The sequence below is a fragment of the Lingula anatina genome, chromosome 3, assembly GCF_051362555.1.
Source record: "Lingula anatina isolate TDL-2025a chromosome 3, LinAna3.0, whole genome shotgun sequence".
In the NCBI taxonomy this organism is placed as follows: Eukaryota; Metazoa; Brachiopoda; class Lingulata; order Lingulida; family Lingulidae; genus Lingula; species Lingula anatina.
The window spans coordinates 14,572,782-14,595,189 of record NC_141769.1 but is presented as its reverse complement, the minus strand read 5'-3'; the positions used below and the strand labels follow the sequence as shown (position 1 = coordinate 14,595,189).

Here is a 22,408-nt window from a genome sequence, read left to right as displayed (position 1 = left end):
TTTTAATTCGCTTATTTCAGACATGACTGTATATTAATTTAAATGTTTCTTAGCTGCTTCAGTCTCGTAACTTTAAAATATCATGACTAACTTGAAATATATGAAGTAATTTGCAGACAAAATACCCATGGTTTACAAACATATGCCATAGTTCATTTCAAATCTTCAGCTGTGAAGTTTCACAAGCTAGATTTTAGAAATATAAGTCAGTTTGCTTGTTTTTAAAAACTCTTGCTGGAGCTAGTCAAGCAAAAAATCTAAAAATAAGTCATTATTTACAGCTTTTAAACATATAATGTAGAAGGACAGAATGTACTTGCAAATTATATCTTCCCATTTTCTTTCCAAAATCATACAAATAACAACTTCAAAGTCTCAATATTAGAGTAAGGCTGTACAATAGACGTATATTAGCGATAAATATTAATTTTGGATCCATGGTATATAAAAGACCTTAAAATCCTCACTCCACATACTGTGTTTGTTCTCATATAACAGTCAAGTACACATATTCTGAATTTTTTCACATTGTAATCTTTGGGTTAAGAATCTGTCCCCACTCATTTAGAAATTTTCCAGGAATGTTAATGCTTGAACACCGTGTTACACTTTCATATTCTTTTTCTAATAATTCTCATGGCAAGTTTTAGTATCTCTTTTTCCTTAAAATGTCTGGTTTCCAATTTATTGGATGGGTTTCTTCAGTCTGAAAAAGAACAATGCTCAAGTAAATATCTATTCTCAAACAATTTGTACCTGCTTTGAAAAACTTATCCTAACTAATGAACAGATCAAAATAATTATTTTTACTTGACATTTAAATCGTCTTTACACCTTATCACTTAATTGTTCTCTTAGCATTTTTCCCTTTAAAGGCTGTAAAAGGTAATACATACGGCAGTATCATCTTCCTTATAAATCTTTATGGTTTTATCAGCCTCCGCAGAGATGAGTCTGGTTCCACTGTTATCAAACTGCAGGGCAAATATCCCCGCCTCAGAGTCTATAGAACCTGGCTGTGCCATGGCCTGCATACGCTGAAAGTTGTAGCCTGATCTCCAGTCCCAGAAATACATAGTACCATTGTCCCCTAAAACAGGCAGCAAACAGATCATAATAATAAAGAACTATAGGCCACTTTATAAGAAAAAAAATCTAGGAATATCAATGCTGTATTTGAATTCATTTCATTTATTGTATTTAATTTTTATTTTTATATCATGTGGTCAGACATACTTGTAACTTAAAAAGAAAAATATTTGGCTCATGCCATTTTTTATGCCATCATTTAATGAGACAGTAAGTTCTGTAATTCAAATCAGCATTACCAATTGCGTTTGACCGGACAAACAGAAGAGAAAGACTTCAGCACTCGCTCCCACAGTCACAAAAAACTTGCCAACATTTCTCACCAGAAATTTATCTATAACATGCTTTCAGGAAAGTCTATATGGCTCACCGAAAATAGAAATTCACCCCGAGTAAACTGCAAACAAGAAAACTCACCTCCAGAGACTAGTACATTATCTGAGTTAGCTGCCAGACTGTTGATGATAGCATTATGACCTGACATATTCTGGATAAAGTTGCCATCAGGAAACTTCCATTGCTTCAGGTTATCTGGTGATGCTGAAGCAAAGGTATACCTGAAAGTAGAGCAGCAAATTACAATACTTTACTTTGTTTATTGCATGGATAAAATACAGACAGCTTTGTTCCATTTTGTAGTTAAATTTGACATCTTATTTGTTTAATGTAAATAAAGAATACACAAAAAATGTAATATGTAATGTAAAGTCATATTATTTTTCAATGTGTTTAAACAATGTGCAAATGACGTGCTGTTTAAGTGCTTTATGCCCAGTCTCCATAATAGGTGGCTTATTCCAGACCGTAGTCATCACATATTAAAAAAAGAACTCACTGTACTGGATGAAGTGCTAAAGCTCTGACACTCTTTTTATGGTTGGTTAATGTAGCTTTTGATTTCCCAGCAGCCAGATCCCATAACCTAATTGTGCTATCATGACTGCAGGATATCACCTGAAAGTAAGAATCGAAATTATTGTAACCACAGGAAAAAAAATCAAGTTTTACTAAAAATAAATAAATAAAAACAGATTTCTAAATGCCTTATAATATTAAAAAAATAATCAAATCTGTTCTGTAAAGCCTTAATATCAATGACCAAGAACTAGGTGGACTGACCTGTGGTTCTGCGGACTGACACTTGACGTCTGCTACTGTGTTGGTGTGACCAGTCAGTGTGTATATACAGGCTTTTGTTCTCATGTCCCAAACCTGAAAATAGATGGCAGTGCAATCAAGTCCTAATTTTCATGGTATCTCAAGATCAGTGTGAAAATGCTAATAATTTAAGGTGGAGTAAAGTTCTGCTGCTTCACTGACAAGCAAAGAAAACAATTCACCTTTCTACATTTGAAACGTAATTCAATTTTATTTTCCTTTTAATATGACAACAAATCCTTTTAATGGGGAAAAATCCCAAATGCTGCTTCCCTTCCAAAGAGGGAATAGCATATTAACAAAATATTTATAAGGGAAGATGAAGTAACTGAATAAGAATAATTTTAAATTTTTAAAACATATTTTCACAATTGATAATATATTAATATCTCACTATTCATTTTCCCTTCCTCATGCAATCCATTTATCTGAAATCAAAATATCAAGTGTTAACCACATTTTTTCTCTCTTCCCTGCTAAAGATGACATTAGTTTTAAATTATTTTATTCTGTATACTTACCCTAACTGTGGCATCCCTCCCACAGGTACACAGTATATCAATGGTAGGATGGAGGTCAATAGCATGAACTGCACTCAAATGACCATGGTAATGGCGAATCACCTGAACAGAAACACAAATTAAACTGATTACAATTGGGATTTATTTTCGAAAAAGATTTTTATTGCATTTGACGATTTTTTTCATCAATCCGTTTACATTCTGCATCAAATTCAAGCACATCATTTATCAATAAATTATATGTATTTAATAAAGTAAATTAAAGTAAATACATTATTAGTGTAAAAACACCTGAATATTCTGTCAATGTCAACTCATTATTTCACTCACTTTGTTGTATTCTAAATCCCAGCACTTGACCTGCTTGTCCTCTGCACAAGAAAACAAATATGGCTGTCGTGGACTAACCACTATCCCCCGGACAGTGCTGATGTGTCCAGTGAGGGACAGTTTGAGAGTTCCACTGGCCAGGTCCCAGATTTTGATCATTCTATCTGCTGATCCTGTGGCAAACCACTCATTTCCCGGCTCCACAGCAATACTGCGTACCCAGCCATGATGACCGCTGATTACCTGGAAATAGCATAAAATATAAGATTATTTGCAAACAGGGGATTTTCCCTTCTTTTACATAGCTACATAATTTACTTTAGGCTATCAATCACCAGATAATTGCTTACAAATGAAGGGATTCAACAAAATGTCTAACTCAAGGTCTTTTGTACTCTACCTGAAAAAAAAAAATTCATCTTGTGTGAAGGGGTCATTTTAATGAGTGTGTCAATAACCTTTTAAAATTGCGCTTGAGGAAACATCAAGTGATAACTTTAAAATTCCTTATTTCAGTAACAATCTATTACAAAATATAAAAACAGCGACTAAATAATATATTACTATATATAAATAGTGGGCATAAGAATACATACCCTATACAATTTCCATGGTGGATGCCAAGTTGGCTTTGGCATTGTGGGAGCTTTTGTTGGTACCAACATTTTATCATTCTTTCCTTGCCCAGATACTGCTACCAGTGCCTAAAATAATGCACATTCCCATAACATTTCTACACTGACTATTTTTGTTTAGGTAAAAATGAAATGGAAAAGCAAAATGTCTATGGTACTGTACTATCAACAGAATTATCACAATGTCTACTGGTGAAATGTACCCTTTTTCCACTCCTTTAAACCAACATTTCAACAATGAATCACATTTTGTCATATAAAATTCTTGGAAAGAGGGAGGTCAAAACTGACAGGATTTTATTTAGAACATCACCTTTTTCTACACTCAAAATTATATTATTTTTAAATTAGCATTTTATGACAGTTCTGATGGTCACCTTGGACCTAGAATAAGGCACTGTGTCACACTGAGGGTAACTCACCTTGGAAGGAGGTGCATATCTCTCCTGCATCCCTGCATGCTGCTGTATCTCATGTACGCCTGCTGACACGTTGTCTTCTTGACTGGATATGATATTAAAACAACAAAACAAAGTTTAGATTTCTTATTCACATGAAGTTTCAAATAGTAAGACTCTGGTTAAGCCTTAATTCATTTCCTCTTCTGCTCTCAATTTTCCCTTACATATTCTAGTATACAAACCTTTTTTTTTCACAGTTTTATTTGTAATAAAACAAATTTTTAAAACCAGACACAGGAGCAACAAAATTCTTTTCAGGTAAAAAACTGTACTTAAAAATATCCTTGCCAGGCTTAATCGAAACAACAGAAAAAAACATCCTTACCCATACATGGATGAAGGCAAAGCTTTCTGTGACGGATGAGACTGCATTGCTGTGTTCTCAGTCAAATGGACACCTGAAAAATACACAAATAATTTTTTTTCAGTATCCTAATACTGTAACACTGGCAGTAGATACTATCAAATCTCACAGAACAATGGTCAATTTCAAAATGAATTACACTTATGAGATGCAGTATTTTCCCATATTTTTTAAACAAGGCACTAATACAGCACCGAGCCAAATAACAAAATCAATGAAAAATTTAATCAAAAACAACACTGTTACTCCGTAACTTCAGATTTGATAAAAAATAATATATGTAAATATCAGCTGTGGCTATCTCCATTTTACCTGGCCCAGAAGGATAGTTATGAGTTCCCATAGCTTGCCCATGCTGGTAATCAATAGATATTATGGCCTGGCTGTTGTAAGGTCCTACTACATCATCATCTGCTCGACTCTTCTTCTCAGTTGCTAGGTGCTTTACATTGCCATACTCATCATTCAGCTTGCATGCCATCCTTAACTTCTCACTGAAATGGACATAAACTAGTTATGGCAATATCAAATTCATGAACTGTAACTATTAAAGCCTAGTAAAGCCATTTGTTTTCATAAGTTATTCTATGGTAAATCTGATGGAAATTGCCCAAGTGCAAAATTGTTTATTATCAACCACACTCAAAAGTAGTTCTGCAAAACTCTTGCAAAAAACACCAACTTACTCATAGTTTTTGTTACAGATGTTACTTTTTTGCATTTTACTATTTTTTCCTGTTGTGTACTTGTTTTAAAGTTGCGTACCAGCCTTGCAAGAAAAAGCAAAATTAAATGAGCATCACTGTTTTCAAAGTGCTTAAAAAGTTGAAAAGTTTCAGCAAGGGGTCCCACAAGATGGCATGGCTTCCAGTACTTACCCCTTATCATCTTGTAAAGGTATATGGGCATGATCTGACAAAAACATATCATGTGTCCTTTTCAAAGAGCGAAAGACAAGCGTATGCACTGAATGCTTCTGTACCTCCTGAAAGTACAAGGGTCTAGTTTAAAAGTGAAAGAATAAAACTAAGCTAGGCATTTAACATTATTGTATCAATTTTTACAAAGAAGTCGAAGAATTTAAAATTGTGCTCTTTTTTTTTCTTACTATCAATTTTACTTAGTAGTAAAAACAAAACTAAATTATAACTATAATCATTAGTTCAACATTGTGACTGAAAGTGCCTGTAGACTAAATGGATATTTCTGAATGTCAGCTGGACTGACTGGACAATCTGATTAGTTTCGTCTCATCCTCTTTCTTTGAAAGTTACCAAGACCAGAGACAGAGAAGTCGTTACTTTATAGGACATTATCTTGACATCCATTCAGTTAAATGATCAATATCACAGTAATCTATGGTTAATAAATACTTCACCTCCATATCTTTGATTTTTAAGGATCCTTGACGTCCTCGTAAAAGTATCGGAAAAGCGGACTACTGGGTATAATTCACTAAGTTTGCAAATAAACGTCTTAAATTCGTACCACCATCCACCATGCTTGTTTACAGTCTCGTGAACTCTCGTGACCCAATAACAAACCTAGAAAAGGAAACAGACTTTTATTAGTTTAAACGCTTTATCGTGGTAACTTTGAAGTCATATAATAATTTACGATCTCCTTGTGAACTAAGCATCACAAATTAACAGAATACTAATTATTTCTACTTCATTTTGCCTACAACTTGCTTCAAAAAGGAAACAGAGGGTGAAGCGCACCTGCAATCTGCGCAGCCGGAACCGGCTTCTCTTGTGTATACGATCGTCTCTTCCAGTCTTCTTTTGTGCAACATTTCGTTGGAGCTTAAAGTCTTGTACATAAAATGGCACTCAGCAACAAACTCAGTATTGATGCTCTGGATTTGGGTGGAAAGCGTGTTTTGATAAGGTAGACTGACAATGTTCTGACCGCAGACAAATTTTGTATATATTTTGTTTTGATTGATGATACTTAATTGTAGTAAGGTCACCCTAACCTTAGTCGTTAGATGAAAAAATGAGAGATTTGTTCATTACTTTCAAAGACCAGTTTAGAGCCTCTATGTTATATGCAAAGATAGCGTTACTTTCTGATGAATTTCATATCTTGTCAGACTTGTCTTCATTGTAACAAAAGCTGATTTTGAGCAAAATGAAGATTGACCTTGATAACGACCTTGTCTTATTCACCCCGTTTCATGAAAGTGACCGTGTCAATCTCACGTCTAAGGAACTGAATAATGTGTGCCTGCCTTATTACATTGTTGAAAAACATATGTTAGATTTAAGGGGCGATGTTTGAATGCCTTTAGAGAGATTAACAGAATGATTGAAAATGACATATACCACAGGCAGCTTGAGCTGAATTGATTAATTGATGGCATTTTATTAGATTATACACAGGTGACATTATTTTACATTAAATCATATAGATGTTAACAAATACGCCATACTATATAGTTTAACATCAAACTGTTGAAATCCTCACTGACATGTTTGTATAATATTTTTAAAAAATACTCTATAGGTGTCATATTTTCTTCCTATAGGGTTGATTTCAATGTGCCACTAAAAGGTAAAGAAATCACCAATAACCAGAGAATTGTGGAAGCACTCCCCACTATCAAGTATGCCCTGGAGAAAGGAGCTAAGTCTGTGGTGCTTATGAGTCATCTTGGAAGGCCAGATGGAAACAGGAATGATAAATTCTCTTTAGCTCCTGTGGCTGAGGAACTGAAGAAGTTGCTTGGAAGGTACTGTTCAGCTGTATAATATTAGTATCCAAAAGTTGACATGTTAGGATTTATTTGTAATTAAATATCCGTCTGACTTGGTGTTTTGTGGAAAAACTCAGATCTGCCAAGTGTATTGGACCCATTATCTTCTATTGAAATTATTTTTTCAGACATGATATCCAGTAAGTGAATAAAGCAAAGCAGTACATTTTTTTCCATCTGTATTGCAGCTAAAAGATGTAAGATTTTTAAGATAGCCTGTCCTGTTACAAAATAAAATTTCCTAGACTATGTCACTTGTTTAGACATGGGTTTCTGTCTTAACTATAGACAGAGTGAACCATCTGACATTAGCAATTCATCATACCAGGGTGCCTATGTAACACAAACTGTATATACAAAAAAGTGTAAATGAGCATATAGTAATTTTGTGTTATTTTTCATTTTAAATTGAAGAACACATTTGATAAATCTTGCTATCTGATTGTTTAACCTTTCTGTGTTCTCTAGAGATGTGACATTCCTCTCTGATTGTGTGGGGGCTGAGGTGGAAGCAGCCTGTGCATCTCCAGCCCAGGGCTCAGTCATTCTTCTGGAGAATCTCAGGTTCCATGTGGAAGAGGAGGGAAAGGGAGTTGATGCAGAGGGCAAGAAGGTAGGGATAATAGATTTTTGATTAATGTAGAATATGTAGCTACAGTGTAAAACTGATGTAAATATGAAAGACTAAAATTATGCATCTTTTAAGCCAAGAGAATATGAATATTTTCAGTTGGTAAAGAGTTTTGAAACAATCCAGCAGAACTCCAGATTATATCTTTTGTCAAACTAAATTGGTCTTTCCTTAAGAAGAAGCATACTTTCAAATAAATTAACCATTGTTTGTCTCATTGCAGGTAAAAGCCAGCGCTGATGCTGTTGAACAGTTCCGTGCATCTCTGAGTAAGCTGGGAGATGTGTATGTGAATGATGCCTTTGGTACAGCTCACAGGGCACACAGGTAGGTTTTCTAAGGAATGCAGTTTATAGAATTACCCTGTGAGAGGAGATTGGGTGCCTTCCAAATCCACTGTAGCAGATTTTATGTGAGACCAATAGGTTAGGGTTTTAATCAGTCAGTCATATCAGTCAGTTGAAACATATACACAAGCATGTGCACATGCATACACGCATGCACGTGCACACATGCACGCGCGCGTGCACACACACACACACACACAGAGAGAGAGAGAGAGAGACCATGATGGCACTTTTTTCTGCCAAAAATTTTTCAGGAAGTCTTTGGCAAATGGGCAAAAAATGTTTTATAGTGGTGAACACTGGAGATACATTTTGTAGCTATATCATGTCTGTCTGCACTGCTGGATGTCATACAAGAGTAGAAAACTTGCAAGAAACTATGTGATGTGGGGTTGAATTCTAAGCATTAAGGGTGAAACCTATTTGTAGAGAATGTGATTTTAAAAAGTAGAACAAAATGGATATGCAAGACATGGCGAATTTGTAATGTTGTACATATTTTAGCATTGATATTTTGTCCTTTCAGTTCCATGGTTGGTGTCCAACATGGCCAACGTGCTGCTGGGTTCTTGCTGAAGAAAGAACTGACATATTTTGCCAAGGCCATGGAGAGTCCAGAGAGACCATATCTGGCCATATTGGGAGGGTGAGTAGCAGTCAGTAGTGTGTGTGTATGGTACCCCTACAAGTCTTTTCTATATGGCTGTAGCCACTTGCAATACTCACACACAACAACAACAGCTTTGCGTCGTTTTTACTGATTTATTAAACCTTAAACCGTCAACTGAAAAAAAATAATTGAAATAAAATATGAAAATCATCTCATATTCTTGCCCTAGTTCTTTTATATATGCTATTAAGTCGCTTAAATAACATCTTTACTTAACAGTTGCATGTTATCCTATCTTTATCTCCAAAATATAAGTAACTCTTACCGACTTTGGGCTATTCTAGTGTAATGCAAGCGACTGGGTTCTAAATGATTGTGTGGTAAATCTCATCTGGCGCAACTAACACAATGAAAAAATACGCTTTTAAAAATAACATTGATAACGAACATAAAACAAACAATCTTTAACTCGCAACTAGTACAGCTACATTCTCGTTTCTAAACAATACACTACACTTTACTGAACTTTCTTTACTCCAATACTGAAAGGCACAGTGATTGTGTTACATGTACTGTGCATTGTACATCAGACCGGCATTTCTAACGCTACTCAAAGTTGCAGTTTACAATGGAAAACTAATTTTATCTTCTCGCAATTATCTTTAAATGAACTTTCATAACTTAAAATTAATTGCTAACCTTATGGGCCAGATTCCTGTTACAAAAACACTTGTAATTACGGCTGTCTCAGCATTTAATATCAGCCGATCTCATTCCACATGGAATCACATTCTATCCCATCATTATCATAAGCGCGCTAAAAACAATTGTTATTCAACACCGATGCGACAAACAAGTGAGTAGCGCGTCCGAAGTAAAGAAATAAGATTTATCTATAAAACACTGCTCTGGCAGTAACACTCCCCAGCCAAAATCTAATTGATTTTCTATACAAACAAACAAAACTAACTTACACATGAAACAATGTAACTGGTAAACTGTAACTATTAACTCACTATACAATAGCTTTGGTACTCCCAAATACCATTAGATCTTCACTTATAAGTTCTTGAACATCATGTATCACAAAACCATACTCGAACCTTATTCTATGGGAAACTTACAACTTATCCCCTTCTAACAACAAAACTAGTTTATGGATTGGACGTTCTAATATAGTAGACGTAGAGGAGGGGATGCCTTTGGCAGAAAGATCAGGATTCCCCAAAAGAATCTTCACTCTGCGAACTAATCCATCCTCATCTATGCTCGCCTCTGTCACTCTGGCAAGTCGCCAGTCTCCTCTGTATAATCCTTCATCTTTGAGCAAAACAATGTCTCCCACTCCTAGGTTTCTTCGTTTCCCATTCCACTTTGTTCGTTGTTGCAGATTAAGAAGGTATTCCTTCCTCCAGCGACTCCAGAAATTATCCGCTAACACTTGTACTTGGCGCCATCTTTGCCTTGCATACAGGTGCTCAGGTCCAAACTCTCCCAATGGCAATATTACCTTTGGCTTCATTGTCAACAAATGGTTCGCAGTAAGTGATTCTGGACCAAGTGGATCATGTAGGTTCTGTACGGTCAAAGGTCGACAGTTAATAATGGCCATGACTTCATATAGGAAGGTTCTTAAGGTGGTTGTGTCAATACGAGAACCATGTTGCTCCAACATTGCTGCTAGTATACTTCTGATGGTTCTAATGTGTCGCTCCCACACACCTCCCATATGGCTTGAGTGTGGGCTGTTAAACACAAAATCACACTTGTTCTCAATCATAAATTTCTTCAACTCGTCATTTTTGATCTCTTCTAGTGATTTATCTAAAAGCACTCTTGCTCCGATAAAATTTGATCCCTGATCACATCTGATTTGCCGTATGGGACCCCTCAAAGCTATCACACATCTTAAAGCATTAATGAAACTATCTGTCGTCATGTCATCCAGGCATTCGATGTGTACTGCTCTCGACGCCATGCAGGTCACTATCAATCCATATCGCTTAACTTCACGGCGACCTTCTTTCACAGAGAAGGGGCCAAAGCAATCAATGCCGCAGTAACTGAATGGGGGTGAAGGTTCTGTTCGATCCCTTGGTAAATCTGACATCCTCTGTTCTTCACTTTTGCCCCTGTTTTTTCTACAGGTTACGCATCTGTGTATTGCCGAAGCAACCGTCTTGCCTATACCAATGATATAGTACCCTTGGCAACGTATCTCATTCAGAGTAAAACCTCTTCCCTGGTGGGCTACCTTCTGATGGCAATTACGCACAATTAGGTCTACAATATGTCCTGACTTTGGCAAAATTACAGGGTGTTGTACTTCGTAAGACAGTGAGGATCGTGTCAGACGTCCTCCTACTCGCAGGGTTCCTTCTTCGTCAATATAAGGATCCAGCTTGGAGAGAGGGTTTTTCTTCGGAAGCGATCCATCTTTGATTTGCCTAATTTCGTCTTGGAACCGTTCAGCCTGAAGCAGCTTAAGAATAGTAAGTTCTGCCTTTCGTCGGTCAGCAGACAATGATGAACCCATTTTGAGTAGACGTTTTCTAATGGTTGTCACTGCTGTAATGGCATTGGTCCAGGATGAAAATCTATTGAACTTCTGTGTAAATGTTCCTGCCTTTTCTGTAGTCTCCACTGCATTTACTGTTGCTTTCTTCAACTCTGGATCATTTGGATCAACCTCTGGATTTTCTTCTACCATGCTTAGAACTGGGTTTCTCAGGAATTCTGGGCCTTTAAACCAATTTGATGCCATCAGTTCCTCTGGATACAGCCCTCTAGAAGCATGGTCGGCCGGGTTATCATTGGTTGGCACGTAGTGCCACTGACTAGGGTCAGAAGCGTTTTGAATCGTCTGAATCCTGTTAGCTACGAAGATATGAAATCTTCTTACATTGTTCTTCAAATATCCTAGCACTATCTTGGAGTCTGTCCAGAAATACTCCTTGAGGTTTTCATAGGTAATTTCAGACTTCAGCAGAGTACTCATCTTGATCGACATTGTGGCTGCTGTAAGCTCTAATCTCGGAATTGTAGTAATCTTGAGTGGCGCGACTCGAGATTTGCCCAACACGATACAGCAGTGGCACTCGTTTTTGTTATTCACTACTCGAAGGTAGGAGCATTGGCCATATCCTCTGGTACTTGCGTCCGAAAAGTGGTGTATCTCTGCTGTGACAATTTTTCCAAAGTCTTGGGGAATATAGCATCTTGATAAATGAATTTCCGCTAGCTTTGGCATTTCACGCAGCCATTTCTCCCATCTTGGTCTGAGTTCTTCTGATATTGGATCATCCCAGCTGGCTTTGGACGCACACATCTCCTGCAGTATCTGTTTGCCTAATAGGATAAATGGTGCTATACAACCCAAGGGATCATAGACGGAGGCAACAGTCGAAAGAATTCCTCTTCTAGTCATCGGTCTTTCATTCAGTGTTAACTGAAAGCTGAGCTGGTCGCTATGGGTATCCCACTGAATTCCCAATACTCTCTCTGTGGCAGGTAAAGGCAAATCAACAGTGGTGCTCTGTGCCCCTCTTTCTGATACGGGAATACTCTCCAGAACTTCTTGGTTGTTGCTAATAAACTTGTGAAGTCTTATATTTGCTTTCTGAAATAGCTGACGTACGCCTTCAATAAGCTGCTTTGCCTCCTCAGCAGAATCAATGCTTAATAACAAGTCGTCTAAGTAAAGGCAATTACCAGCTACCCAGCAAACCTTCTCATCAAATTCTTCTCCATGGTCTTCAACCAGTTGTTTCAAAGCAAAGTTAGCACACGCAGGGGAACTGGCAGCTCCAAACAGGTGAACTGTCATCCTAAATAGCTTGGGTGTGCCTTCTACGTCTCCATCCCACCACAGGAACTGGAAGTAGTTACGATCTCGTGGGTCTACCTTGAACCGATAAAACATTCGTTCTATGTCTCCTACCACGGCTACTGATCCCTCTCTGAATCTCAGGAGACATCCTATCAGACTGTTAGTGAGGTCTGGACCTGAGATGAGGTTCTCATTCAGGTTAATGTTCTTATATCTCGCTGCGCAGTCAAATACTACCCTGAGCTTTCCTTTACGTTTATGGTAAACTCCATGGTGCGGCACGACCCATCTGTGTCCTCCAGCTACATCTTTGTCTGGAACAGGTTCAGCTTCTCCGCTTTCTATCATCGCGTCCATGAACTTCTTATATTCGGCGGCAAATTCTTTGTCTGCAAATTTCTTTCTCAGATGCTCAAGTCTTCTCATGGCCATGGGCATGTTGTCAGGCAACTGTGGGGCATCAGTTCTAAATGGTAGAGGCATGGTATAGAAATTGTCTTGGTCTTGATAGATTGTGTCTTTCATCTTCCTTAAGAACTTCAAGTCATCTTGGGACAAGGAATCTTCTGACTTGTGCTCATCCCTGAAGTCCGCTTCCAGTAACTGAATTATCTCTGGCTCAGTTACTGTCTCTTTAACCTTTGTTCTGTGGACAAAAGTCACTTCTCCTCTATCATCGACTCTCAAATCCTTTTGTATTTCTTTCCTCATCACTCTGTGACTGAGGTGATATTCATCTGGGTCTTCTCGTCCGGTCCTTCCCACGACGCTCCATCCCAGGGGTGTCTGTATTCCATAGGGTTCCTCGTTTGCTCCTACTCTGACACTAAGGGGTACCAATGCACGAGAGCAGTTGTAACCTATAAGTAAACCTGCGTCGCAATTCTGGAGCGGTGCAATTTGGCTCTGTATATTTTGCAGGTGATTCCATCTTCTCGCATCCGATGGTCTAGGTACATGTTTCTTGTTGAATGGTATGTTTTCTCTTGTATAACAGGTTGGTAGTGCTATAGTTTCTGTTAAGTTAAGACCTCTTACAGTCAATCCTGGAACCTTTGAAGTTTTGACTACATAGCTGGAGTTGACTGTTGAAATCCTGATACTTGTAGGTACGCTTTCTGCATTCAGCTTGGCTGCTAACTCGTCGCTAATGAACGTAACATCACTTTGACTATCTAGAAGAGCATATGTCAGGATTTCATTCCCGGAATTTCCTACAGATACATAGACTGGAATTGTCATTGAACTGATAGCTCCCTCTTGGCAAGTACTTGACAATGTTCTTACATGTTGATCTTCTGGGTGTAGGGCTTCGTAGTCCCCATGTAGTATGGCAGGGTGTTTACGACCACATCTACTGCATTGTTCCTTCCTTTTACACTCCTTGGCTAAGTGACCATTTCTAAGGCAGCTTAGGCAAAGACCTCTTTTCTTTATAAACTCCATTCTTTCTTGTGGCGTTTTTCTTTCGAAGTTTCGGCATTCTCTGATGTCGTGTCCTATTTTCTCACAGAATGTACAGGCATTTTTCGTGACAGGAGGCGTTGGTATAGCTTGATCGCTCGTCTTCGTCATAAGACTGGTGGAAGTGGGGGTTTTCTTGCTAAATGCAGTTTCAGCTGGTCTCATAACAGGGTTATTTACAATGTCGGATTCCTTTTTTACAAACTCTACAAACCTCTTGAAGCCTGGGAAACCTTGTGATTCTTCGACAATTCGGGCCCATCTTCGTGTGATCCATTCAGGTAGTTTCTGAAGTAACTTCCTATTTTCCCGACAGTCGTCCAGGATCTTCAACTCTCCTACATGATCTGTTGCTGCTAAACACTGCCTGAGAAAATCTGATAGTTTTCTAAGTCCCTTACTGTCTCTACTGTTAATCTTGGGCCACTTTTCTAATTTGTCTCTGAAAGCCTCTGCTATCAAAAATTTATCACCATATCTATCTTCAAGTATCTCAAGGGCTTCAATGTAAGCCTCTTCTGAATCTAAGTAAAACAAATGATCCACTGTCTCTTTAGCTTCTCCTCTGAGGTACCTCTTTAGGTAGTACAGCCTCTCACTGGGTGGGATATTTCTGCTTTCTATTAGAGTCTTGAATGCTAGTCGCCATGTTACATATGTTAGATAATTTCCCTCAAATACAGGTGGCTCTGGAATCGGTAATCTACTCAGGCTCAACTTCTCTAAGGCCCTCACAACATCATGGCTATAGCTGCTGTCTGACTCCTTCTTAGTAGTATCTTCACCTCCCAATGCTTTCCTAAAGATTTCTTCCCTTTTCTTGCTTTCATTCAGTTCTGATTCTAACAAGAGCCGCTTTCTTCTCTGCTCTAAACGTATCTGTTGCTCTTCTATTTCTTGCTGTGCTGTAAGGTACTTCAGCCTTTCCTTCAAAGCAACCTGTCTAGCTTTTTCTTCTAACTGTCGCTCCTTAAAAGATACGTTTGAGCCGGCTTGACTGACGGAGTCATCTGGATCTAATTCCTCAATTAGTCTTCTTCTCAAATCATCTTTAGGCGATATGTTTCTGAATGTTACTTCTTGGTCAGTTGGTGTCTGAGAAGGAACTGTCCTAGTGCTGGGAGTCTTGGTAATGGTAGCTGCTTCCATTTTTAATGTCAAGCAGTGAGCACGTATTCTTAGAAAGGAGGGAGGGGGCAGGTGGTATGGGCAGCGTAACTTATTTGAACTCAAATAAACTTATCTACACTAAGCAAGACAAGTAAATTTCAAAATGTAGACAGTTTCTCTATAAGTAATAAGCTAGCTAAAACATTTGAACATCAACAGCAAACATGTAAAATTGCCGAGTATCTTAATCTTAACAAACAAATAAATTAATAATCATATGTATATTTAGATAGCCAATAATATATTCAGCTACACTGAGATCTACTAGTATTTATAGTTATCTGTGGATATGAAATCAAGTGTCAACATATACTCGAGAAAGTCTCAATTTCAGCTTCATTGCAAGCTGCGGATTGGATCTTAGCTCAATTTCCTTAATTACAGTCCCACCAGTAACTGCTAGTACTTGACTGGGCCGGGTCATCTAAATAATGGCTGTTGACTGGCTCCAGGCATCTCAGATATCTAGAGTTACCACAGGTTGGAAATAGGTCATAAATTCTGTCTTCTTGGTTCGGTTGTTCGGTACGGACCGTCTCAGGGCTTTAGTTGTGGACTATTGGTATAGGCCATCTCAAATCCTAGTCGTTGACTGTAGCCACTTGCAATACTCACACACAACAACAACAGCTTTGCGTCGTTTTTACTGATTTATTAAACCTTAAACCGTCAACTGAAAAAAAATAATTGAAATAAAATATGAAAATCATCTCATATTCTTGCCCTAGTTCTTTTATATATGCTATTAAGTCGCTTAAATAACATCTTTACTTAACAGTTGCATGTTATCCTATCTTTATCTCCAAAATATAAGTAACTCTTACCGACTTTGGGCTATTCTAGTGTAATGCAAGCGACTGGGTTCTAAATGATTGTGTGGTAAATCTCATCTGGCGCAACTAACACAATGAAAAAATACGCTTTTAAAAATAACATTGATAACGAACATAAAACAAACAATCTTTAACTCGCAACTAGTACAGCTACATTCTCGTTTCTAAACAATACACTACACTTTACTGAACTTTCTTTACTCCAATACTGAAAGGCACAGTGATTGTGTTACATGTACTGTGCATTGTACATCAGACCGGCATTTCTAACGCTACTCAAAGTTGCAGTTTACAATGGAAAACTAATTTTATCTTCTCGCAATTATCTTTAAATGAACTTTCATAACTTAAAATTAATTGCTAACCTTATGGGCCAGATTCCTGTTACAAAAACACTTGTAATTACGGCTGTCTCAGCATTTAATATCAGCCGATCTCATTCCACATGGAATCACATTCTATCCCATCATTATCATAAGCGCGCTAAAAACAATTGTTATTCAACACCGATGCGACAAACAAGTGAGTAGCGCGTCCGAAGTAAAGAAATAAGATTTATCTATAAAACACTGCTCTGGCAGTAACAATGGCGTGTCAAGAAATCCTTTTTTAGACACATTTGGAGGGTCTGAAGGTTATGCATTTAACATTAATTTTTTGCTACCATCCTGAAAAATTGATTTTAAATTGATATCAAAGATTCACACTGTAACAGTGTATGTCTGTTTGCTTTTAGCTTTACAGTTTCTGTTTACTTTTGCAGTGCCAAAGTGAAAGATAAGATCCAGCTGATTGACAATTTGTTGGACAAAGTGAATGAGATGATCATAGGTGGTGGCATGGCCTATACTTTTCTCAAGGTTCTCAGTGGAATGAAGGTGAGTAACTTAAATTATACAAAGGAAATAAGTTGGTGGTGGTGGTGGTGTGTGAGTGTGTTTGTGTGTGTGTGGGGGGGGGGGGGTATAGCAGCAGGCGGTATTGGGTGGTTTTGTGTTCTATACTTTTCTCAAGATGCTAAGGGAAATGAAGGTGAGAGGCTATAGCCTGGGACTACACTATGATGAGGGGTTGGAGGATTAAGCAATTGAAGTCACAATTGGCCATAGCATGTCCTTTACCACAATCCCTAAGTTTAGGGGTAGAAAGTATGACTTTATACTTAATATCTGAGATGGGTGGCAATATGAATGAGATTATCATGTATTGAGCACTTCTGTAAACGGCAGGATTGCTGTAAATACATAGGTAAAATTTAAATTTAATATAAAACTTATGGTAGAAGATTATAGCAATTAGTTTTTCTCAAAACTATTTGTCAAAACCAAGATATTTACCAAAACTTGTATTTGCAAATATCTTTTATTGTAGATCGGAAATTCTCTATATGATGAAGAGGGAGCTGGTATTGTGAGCAACCTGATGGCTAAGGCAGAGAAGAATGGTGTGAAAATGCACCTGCCATCAGATTTTGTTACTGCCGATAAATTTGCTGAAGATGCTCAGGTTGGATCAGCCACACTGTCAGAGGGGATACCTGATGGCTGGATGGTAGGTGTCACAACTAACACAATGAGTAACTTATCATAGTCACAACTAACACAATTGCACAGCTGTTCTTTTAAGAAGTTCTTTTACTAGAGTACCAGATGGACTGTAGGTAAATGTAGGTGTCACAAGGTGTGCACTGTCTGTGTCTCATTCCTGGCAATGATAGCACAAAGAGACACTGTTTAATGAAATAGTAGATGGATGAATCTGGTAAGTGGCACCTTAAACACACTGATGAAGCCTCTGTTTCATCTAACATAATGTATCCACCTCAAACACATGAAATCTCTGTCTTTTAACACAATGTATGCAACATCACAGAGGATTGCAAAGCTTATGGTAAGTTTTGTGTTCACTTGGAATTATAAACATGTATTGAAGTCTTTTTTATATATAAAGTTGTTCACCACATGGTGATGATTTTTCCTCATTTTTAACCAGGGCCTTGACTGTGGTCCAAAGTCTTCTGAAGAATTTAGTGCTGCAGTTTCAAGAGCAAAAACCATTGTGTGGAACGGGTAAGGTCTATCTATTATTAACAGTTTGTGATTCATTTTTGAAACACCTCACAGGATTGTCTAAAGTGAGGTTATCATATAACGGATATTATTTACTAATTTGTTGTTACCTATACAAGAAAACAAAGGGTTTGATTGTGAATAGTGAGTTGAAAAGGTATGGGTGAGCATAATTTCTTTCAAAGGTTATTTAAAACTGTGATGATACATATATTTGTTGATGTATTTAATGTGATAAACCATGCTCAGGAGTTTTGAAAATTTAATTGTTAGCTAGCAGAATTTTTGACTTCATAAAAGGTTGGTTCTGAAAAGAATTTTGTGTTTCTAAAATGAATTTTGCACAGTATATTTCAATGGTATAGTTTTGTAACAAAAACACTTTAATACTTGTAGCAACAATACAGTAGTGTGTAAAATGGGTCTTACTCTCTTTGTTTTATGTACTGTACGTGTACAACTTTTTCAGGCCTGTGGGTGTCTTTGAGTTTGAGAACTTTGCCAAAGGAACAAAGGCTGTGATGGACGCAGTGGTGAATGCAACAGAGAAAGGAGCTTCCACTATCATTGGTAAAGTCTCGATTTGATCTTTAAAAATATTGTAATATTCTTATATTTTTTGGATCAAGGTCAACTGAACTTGACATTTTTGCATTTAGATAACCTGTGCCTATCCATGTCATCACAGTCCACCACATTTGTCCATAACTGCCAGTTTGTTTCAATTTGTATCAAACAGGATGTTTTGTTTGGCAAAAAGGTTGAAAATTAGTATTTTCATGTATTCTGTGACATGTGCCCCATATGTGCCAAATCATATTTCATAGCAAGCTTCGTTTCCTGAAAAGGCAGGTTGGGTTAAACATCACCATAATTAGTAAAAACTCATTCCCATTATGTGCCTGTATACTTGCTGTCTACATAGGCTCTGACATGTGTGATCTCTAAAACAAATGCAAACTTACAGGTGGAGGTGACACAGCCACTTGCTGTGCAAAATGGGGCACTGAGAAGAAAGTAAGTCATGTGAGTACAGGAGGAGGAGCAAGCTTGGAGCTCTTGGAAGGTGAGATACCACATGTATATGTGGCATTTTTATGTCTGAAGTGCATTGATCTCAACTCATAATTTTCAGCATGAAATGGTAGACCAAAATTTACTCGATAAAAAGCAGTCAATTTCTTGTTTCATTAGCCATTTCATTGGTCTGTTTTCATCAGTTATTTAACTTAACATGATCTTGATATTGAAATGCCTAAGGAAAGCAGCTTGTACTGGTTTTGTGAAGTTTTTACTATTTTAGTCAGTTTAAAAATGGCTGAAATGTCAGTTCAGTCCATGCAATAGACAAAGTTTCAAAATGTTTCATTTAATTTCTAAAAGGCCAATCATCTATATTTCCAGGTAAAACTCTTCCTGGTGTTGCAGCTCTGTCTGACCTGGCATGACACAGAAAAGACTGAAGTAGAATACAATTCTACCAAGTTATCGCGCATTGTGTTTATCCTCTCAGAGAATAACAAGACTCTAACTTGAAGTAAACCATTTTTTTCTTGAGAAGCTGTTTTTTTATTTTAAAAAATGAGTAATGCAAATCCAACACAAATAATATCTAAGCATGATACCAAACAGTGCTTCCTAGATTTTGTTTTCAGTGTGTATAGACACTGATGTATTTTTTCTGCCCTAAACACTCCTTTTCAAGTTTTCTGTATTTAAACACCTTGTTGAAGTCGGAAGGGAAACCATAAAAACAAGGTGAAACTAGGCATGCTTGAAATTATGTTATTGATCAAATGATTGATGGAAGTCAAAGTTTGGTAGAGCTGATATGGTAGCCAATATTGCGTCACAAAATGGGCAGCTTTTCTCAACAGTCCCTTGTCTTTTCATATTGTGCACATTGTGAAGGTTAAAGCATGAGAGTCTGACATCTTCCAACAAAAAGTTGAGTCAGCACTCAAAGTTATTTGTGCCATAACTTCATGCATATCTTTTAGACTCTAGCACCACTAACTACAGAATTGAAGGTTAATACCAGTAGGTATTTAGACAGATTATTTGAGCTAACCCAGTTGTCTTGGATAAACCCATAATAAAAAAATACCATGCATTTGAAAGAAACCGATAACTCAGTTGTAGTCTTTCTTTCTGTATGTTCCTTATTTCAAAAAGAACTTTCTGTCATGCTTGGGTATTAGTATGCAAAGAACTGCCATTATCAGTCATCTCGGGAATAAAATATTATAACAGTTAGATGTTTGTAAAAACTTTTGTTTCTTGCGAATGCTTTTGTAATTTGAAAAAAAAAATGTCCTAAACATTCTGTGAGCATATTATTGTAGTTTCCCATTAGATGGTTTTTGAAAGATGGAATTTAATAACTAAGGGTCAAGGCTTGCATTTCCTTTATTTTGTTAGAATCTGTCATGGTGTGTCATGTATAATTCACTGGGTTATACAGAATTAACAAGGTGCTTTTTATGTTTCCGTTTTTTTATTTAGGTTTCTTTGTTTAACAAAGGTAGATTTTACTGAAATGTGTATTTTTGATGTGTGTATTCATAGGATACAATTATACATGTATTACTTTATTCTGAAATCCACCTCATTGATGTGTTTTATGTATCACACTGGTATTTCTCCAGGCATAAAAGATTGATTGATTGATTGATTGATTCTCCTTTTTTTTATATTTGTCACTGAAGAAAATGGACAATGATCGTTTTTTCTGGAGCTGCAAGGTTTTGTTATATGGCACCAATGCCAAAGCATAATGTCACATTCATCAATTCAAACTTACTTAAGATGCAGACTTTGATTTTTTACATACATGTAGGTAAAATTTACTAGGTAAATATTTGTATACCTAGACTTTATCTATGGTGTGTAATTTGCATTAAAAGGCCAAAATTGTTAATAAACATTTCATGTATCATCTATGCATTGACTTACATGCATCTTTTACACTGTTCTTTAGTGATATCTTTGTTATCGAGCAGTGATAAGATAATGACATTCACAAAGAATATATTTGAACTGAGCAACTTACTCAAGCGTCTCTCAGACATTGACTTTTCCAAATTTCTTATTATTGCATTCCACAGATGATGGCAAAGCTAATCCTCACCACCGGCCATTTGGTTTTCCTGGAGGTTCTGTTCATTTGTAAAATATGGTACTGTGCATGGGTAATTTTTAAAAAGCATGCAGTGCAGATGTGGGGTTGGTGACAAAATGCAAAAAAAATAATTTTTCTTTTTAATTGATAAATTGCTGTCTTAAATGGAGACACAGATTAAAGATACATGCACTGTAGTTGATAGTTCACGTGGATCTTTTAAGGACAAAAAGCGGGAGTAAACACGGTCAAATCAGTTCATATGCTGAGCGTTTCGAAGCCTTGGCAATATGGGAAATTACAAAATTTGCTCTCACAGGGTCTCGTAGTTCCATTTGACTACACCTTCTCTCCAAATCTCAGAGGAGTGCTAGAAGTCTTTATCTCTCACGCGCGCACACATATCTGTATCTGCATATTTGAAAAAAAAAACACGTTGTAACACCCTACTGTTGCCAAGCCCTATAACAGCCAAAATACTATAGTCATTGTAAGAAACATGATAAATTAACAATCATGATTTGTATAAGACTGTCGGATATGAAGAATTACATTAGAAAGAATTACATTAGGCGCAGATCTTTTTCTGGGTTGCTATTTATTGCTCGGGTGTGCACACTCGTTCACAGCTTATGCTGGCTGATACATGTACAGCGAAAGTTTATCGTTCGTTTAAAGCCCATGCTAGATTATTTAATAATTATTTGTCGTGGTGTCTGATCAAGAGTGTGTAATTCGACATGATTATGTATGAATGTGTAACTCGACGCAATTATGTGCTCGTATCTGACTCAAAATTAAAAGAAAATTATTTCAATCGTTCACAGTCGTATTTTACAGAAAAAGTTAATCGTTTGTTTGCAGCTTATGCAGGGTGTTTACTTGCCATTTGATGTCATTATTTGTCATTGTATTTTAACGACAAGTGATCGTTTGTTGGTTGATGATGAATCACTCTGGATGTAAAATAGTATAAAATCAGTTCGCTTTCAATAGGTTGCGTGTGCATTTACAGAAA

General features: G+C 37.0%; 3 protein-coding genes across 3 annotated transcripts; 1 reads left to right on the top strand and 2 right to left on the bottom strand.

The window, feature by feature from the left end:
- Window positions 1–126: 126 nt before the first annotated feature.
- Window positions 127–6,102, bottom strand: LOC106150516 (pleiotropic regulator 1-like). Its single transcript, XM_013523375.3, has 13 exons — window positions 5,937–6,102; window positions 5,437–5,543; window positions 4,871–5,052; window positions 4,520–4,592; window positions 4,156–4,237; window positions 3,695–3,802; window positions 3,099–3,341; window positions 2,769–2,870; window positions 2,209–2,301; window positions 1,925–2,043; window positions 1,507–1,646; window positions 897–1,090; window positions 127–706 (listed from the first exon to the last, which is right to left on the bottom strand). The coding sequence occupies exons 1-13, from the start codon at window positions 5,940–5,942 to the stop codon at window positions 647–649; spliced, it is 1,509 nt and encodes a 502-aa protein (XP_013378829.1). The 5' UTR covers window positions 5,943–6,102; the 3' UTR covers window positions 127–646.
- A 158-nt stretch (window positions 6,103–6,260) lies between these two features.
- Window positions 6,261–21,211, top strand: LOC106150517 (phosphoglycerate kinase 1-like). The gene is made up of 11 exons (XM_087010118.1): window positions 6,261–6,448; window positions 7,089–7,292; window positions 7,785–7,929; window positions 8,171–8,274; window positions 8,821–8,940; window positions 16,964–17,078; window positions 17,572–17,751; window positions 18,193–18,269; window positions 18,739–18,839; window positions 19,237–19,335; window positions 19,674–21,211. The coding sequence occupies exons 1-11, from the start codon at window positions 6,384–6,386 to the stop codon at window positions 19,715–19,717; spliced, it is 1,254 nt and encodes a 417-aa protein (XP_086866244.1). The 5' UTR covers window positions 6,261–6,383; the 3' UTR covers window positions 19,718–21,211.
- On the bottom strand, window positions 9,400–16,783 carry LOC147762941 (uncharacterized). The gene is made up of 2 exons (XM_087010117.1): window positions 16,192–16,783; window positions 9,400–16,040 (listed from the first exon to the last, which is right to left on the bottom strand). The coding sequence occupies exon 2, from the start codon at window positions 15,344–15,346 to the stop codon at window positions 10,025–10,027; it is 5,322 nt and encodes a 1,773-aa protein (XP_086866243.1). The 5' UTR covers window positions 15,347–16,040; window positions 16,192–16,783; the 3' UTR covers window positions 9,400–10,024.
- Window positions 21,212–22,408: the final 1,197 nt, after the last annotated feature.

What these genes read in the sequence shown, in the direction of transcription:
- LOC106150516 (XM_013523375.3), bottom strand. An exon ending in CACCATGGAAATTGTATAGG is followed by an intron (nt 3,342 to 3,694) that starts GTATGTATTCTT and finishes TGCTATTTCCAG; the next exon opens with GTAATCAGCGGTCATCATGG. An exon ending in GGAGGGATGCCACAGTTAGG is followed by an intron (nt 2,302 to 2,768) that starts GTAAGTATACAG and finishes ATCTATTTTCAG; the next exon opens with GTTTGGGACATGAGAACAAA.
- LOC106150517 (XM_087010118.1), top strand. Translation starts at nt 6,384, where the DNA reads ATGGCACTCAGCAACAAACTCAGTATTGATGCTCTGGATTTGGGTGGA. An exon ending in TTGATGCAGAGGGCAAGAAG is followed by an intron (nt 7,930 to 8,170) that starts GTAGGGATAATA and finishes GTCTCATTGCAG; the next exon opens with GTAAAAGCCAGCGCTGATGC. An exon ending in AGGAGCTTCCACTATCATTG is followed by an intron (nt 18,840 to 19,236) that starts GTAAAGTCTCGA and finishes GCAAACTTACAG; the next exon opens with GTGGAGGTGACACAGCCACT.
- LOC147762941 (XM_087010117.1), bottom strand. Translation starts at nt 15,346, where the DNA reads ATGGAAGCAGCTACCATTACCAAGACTCCCAGCACTAGGACAGTTCCT.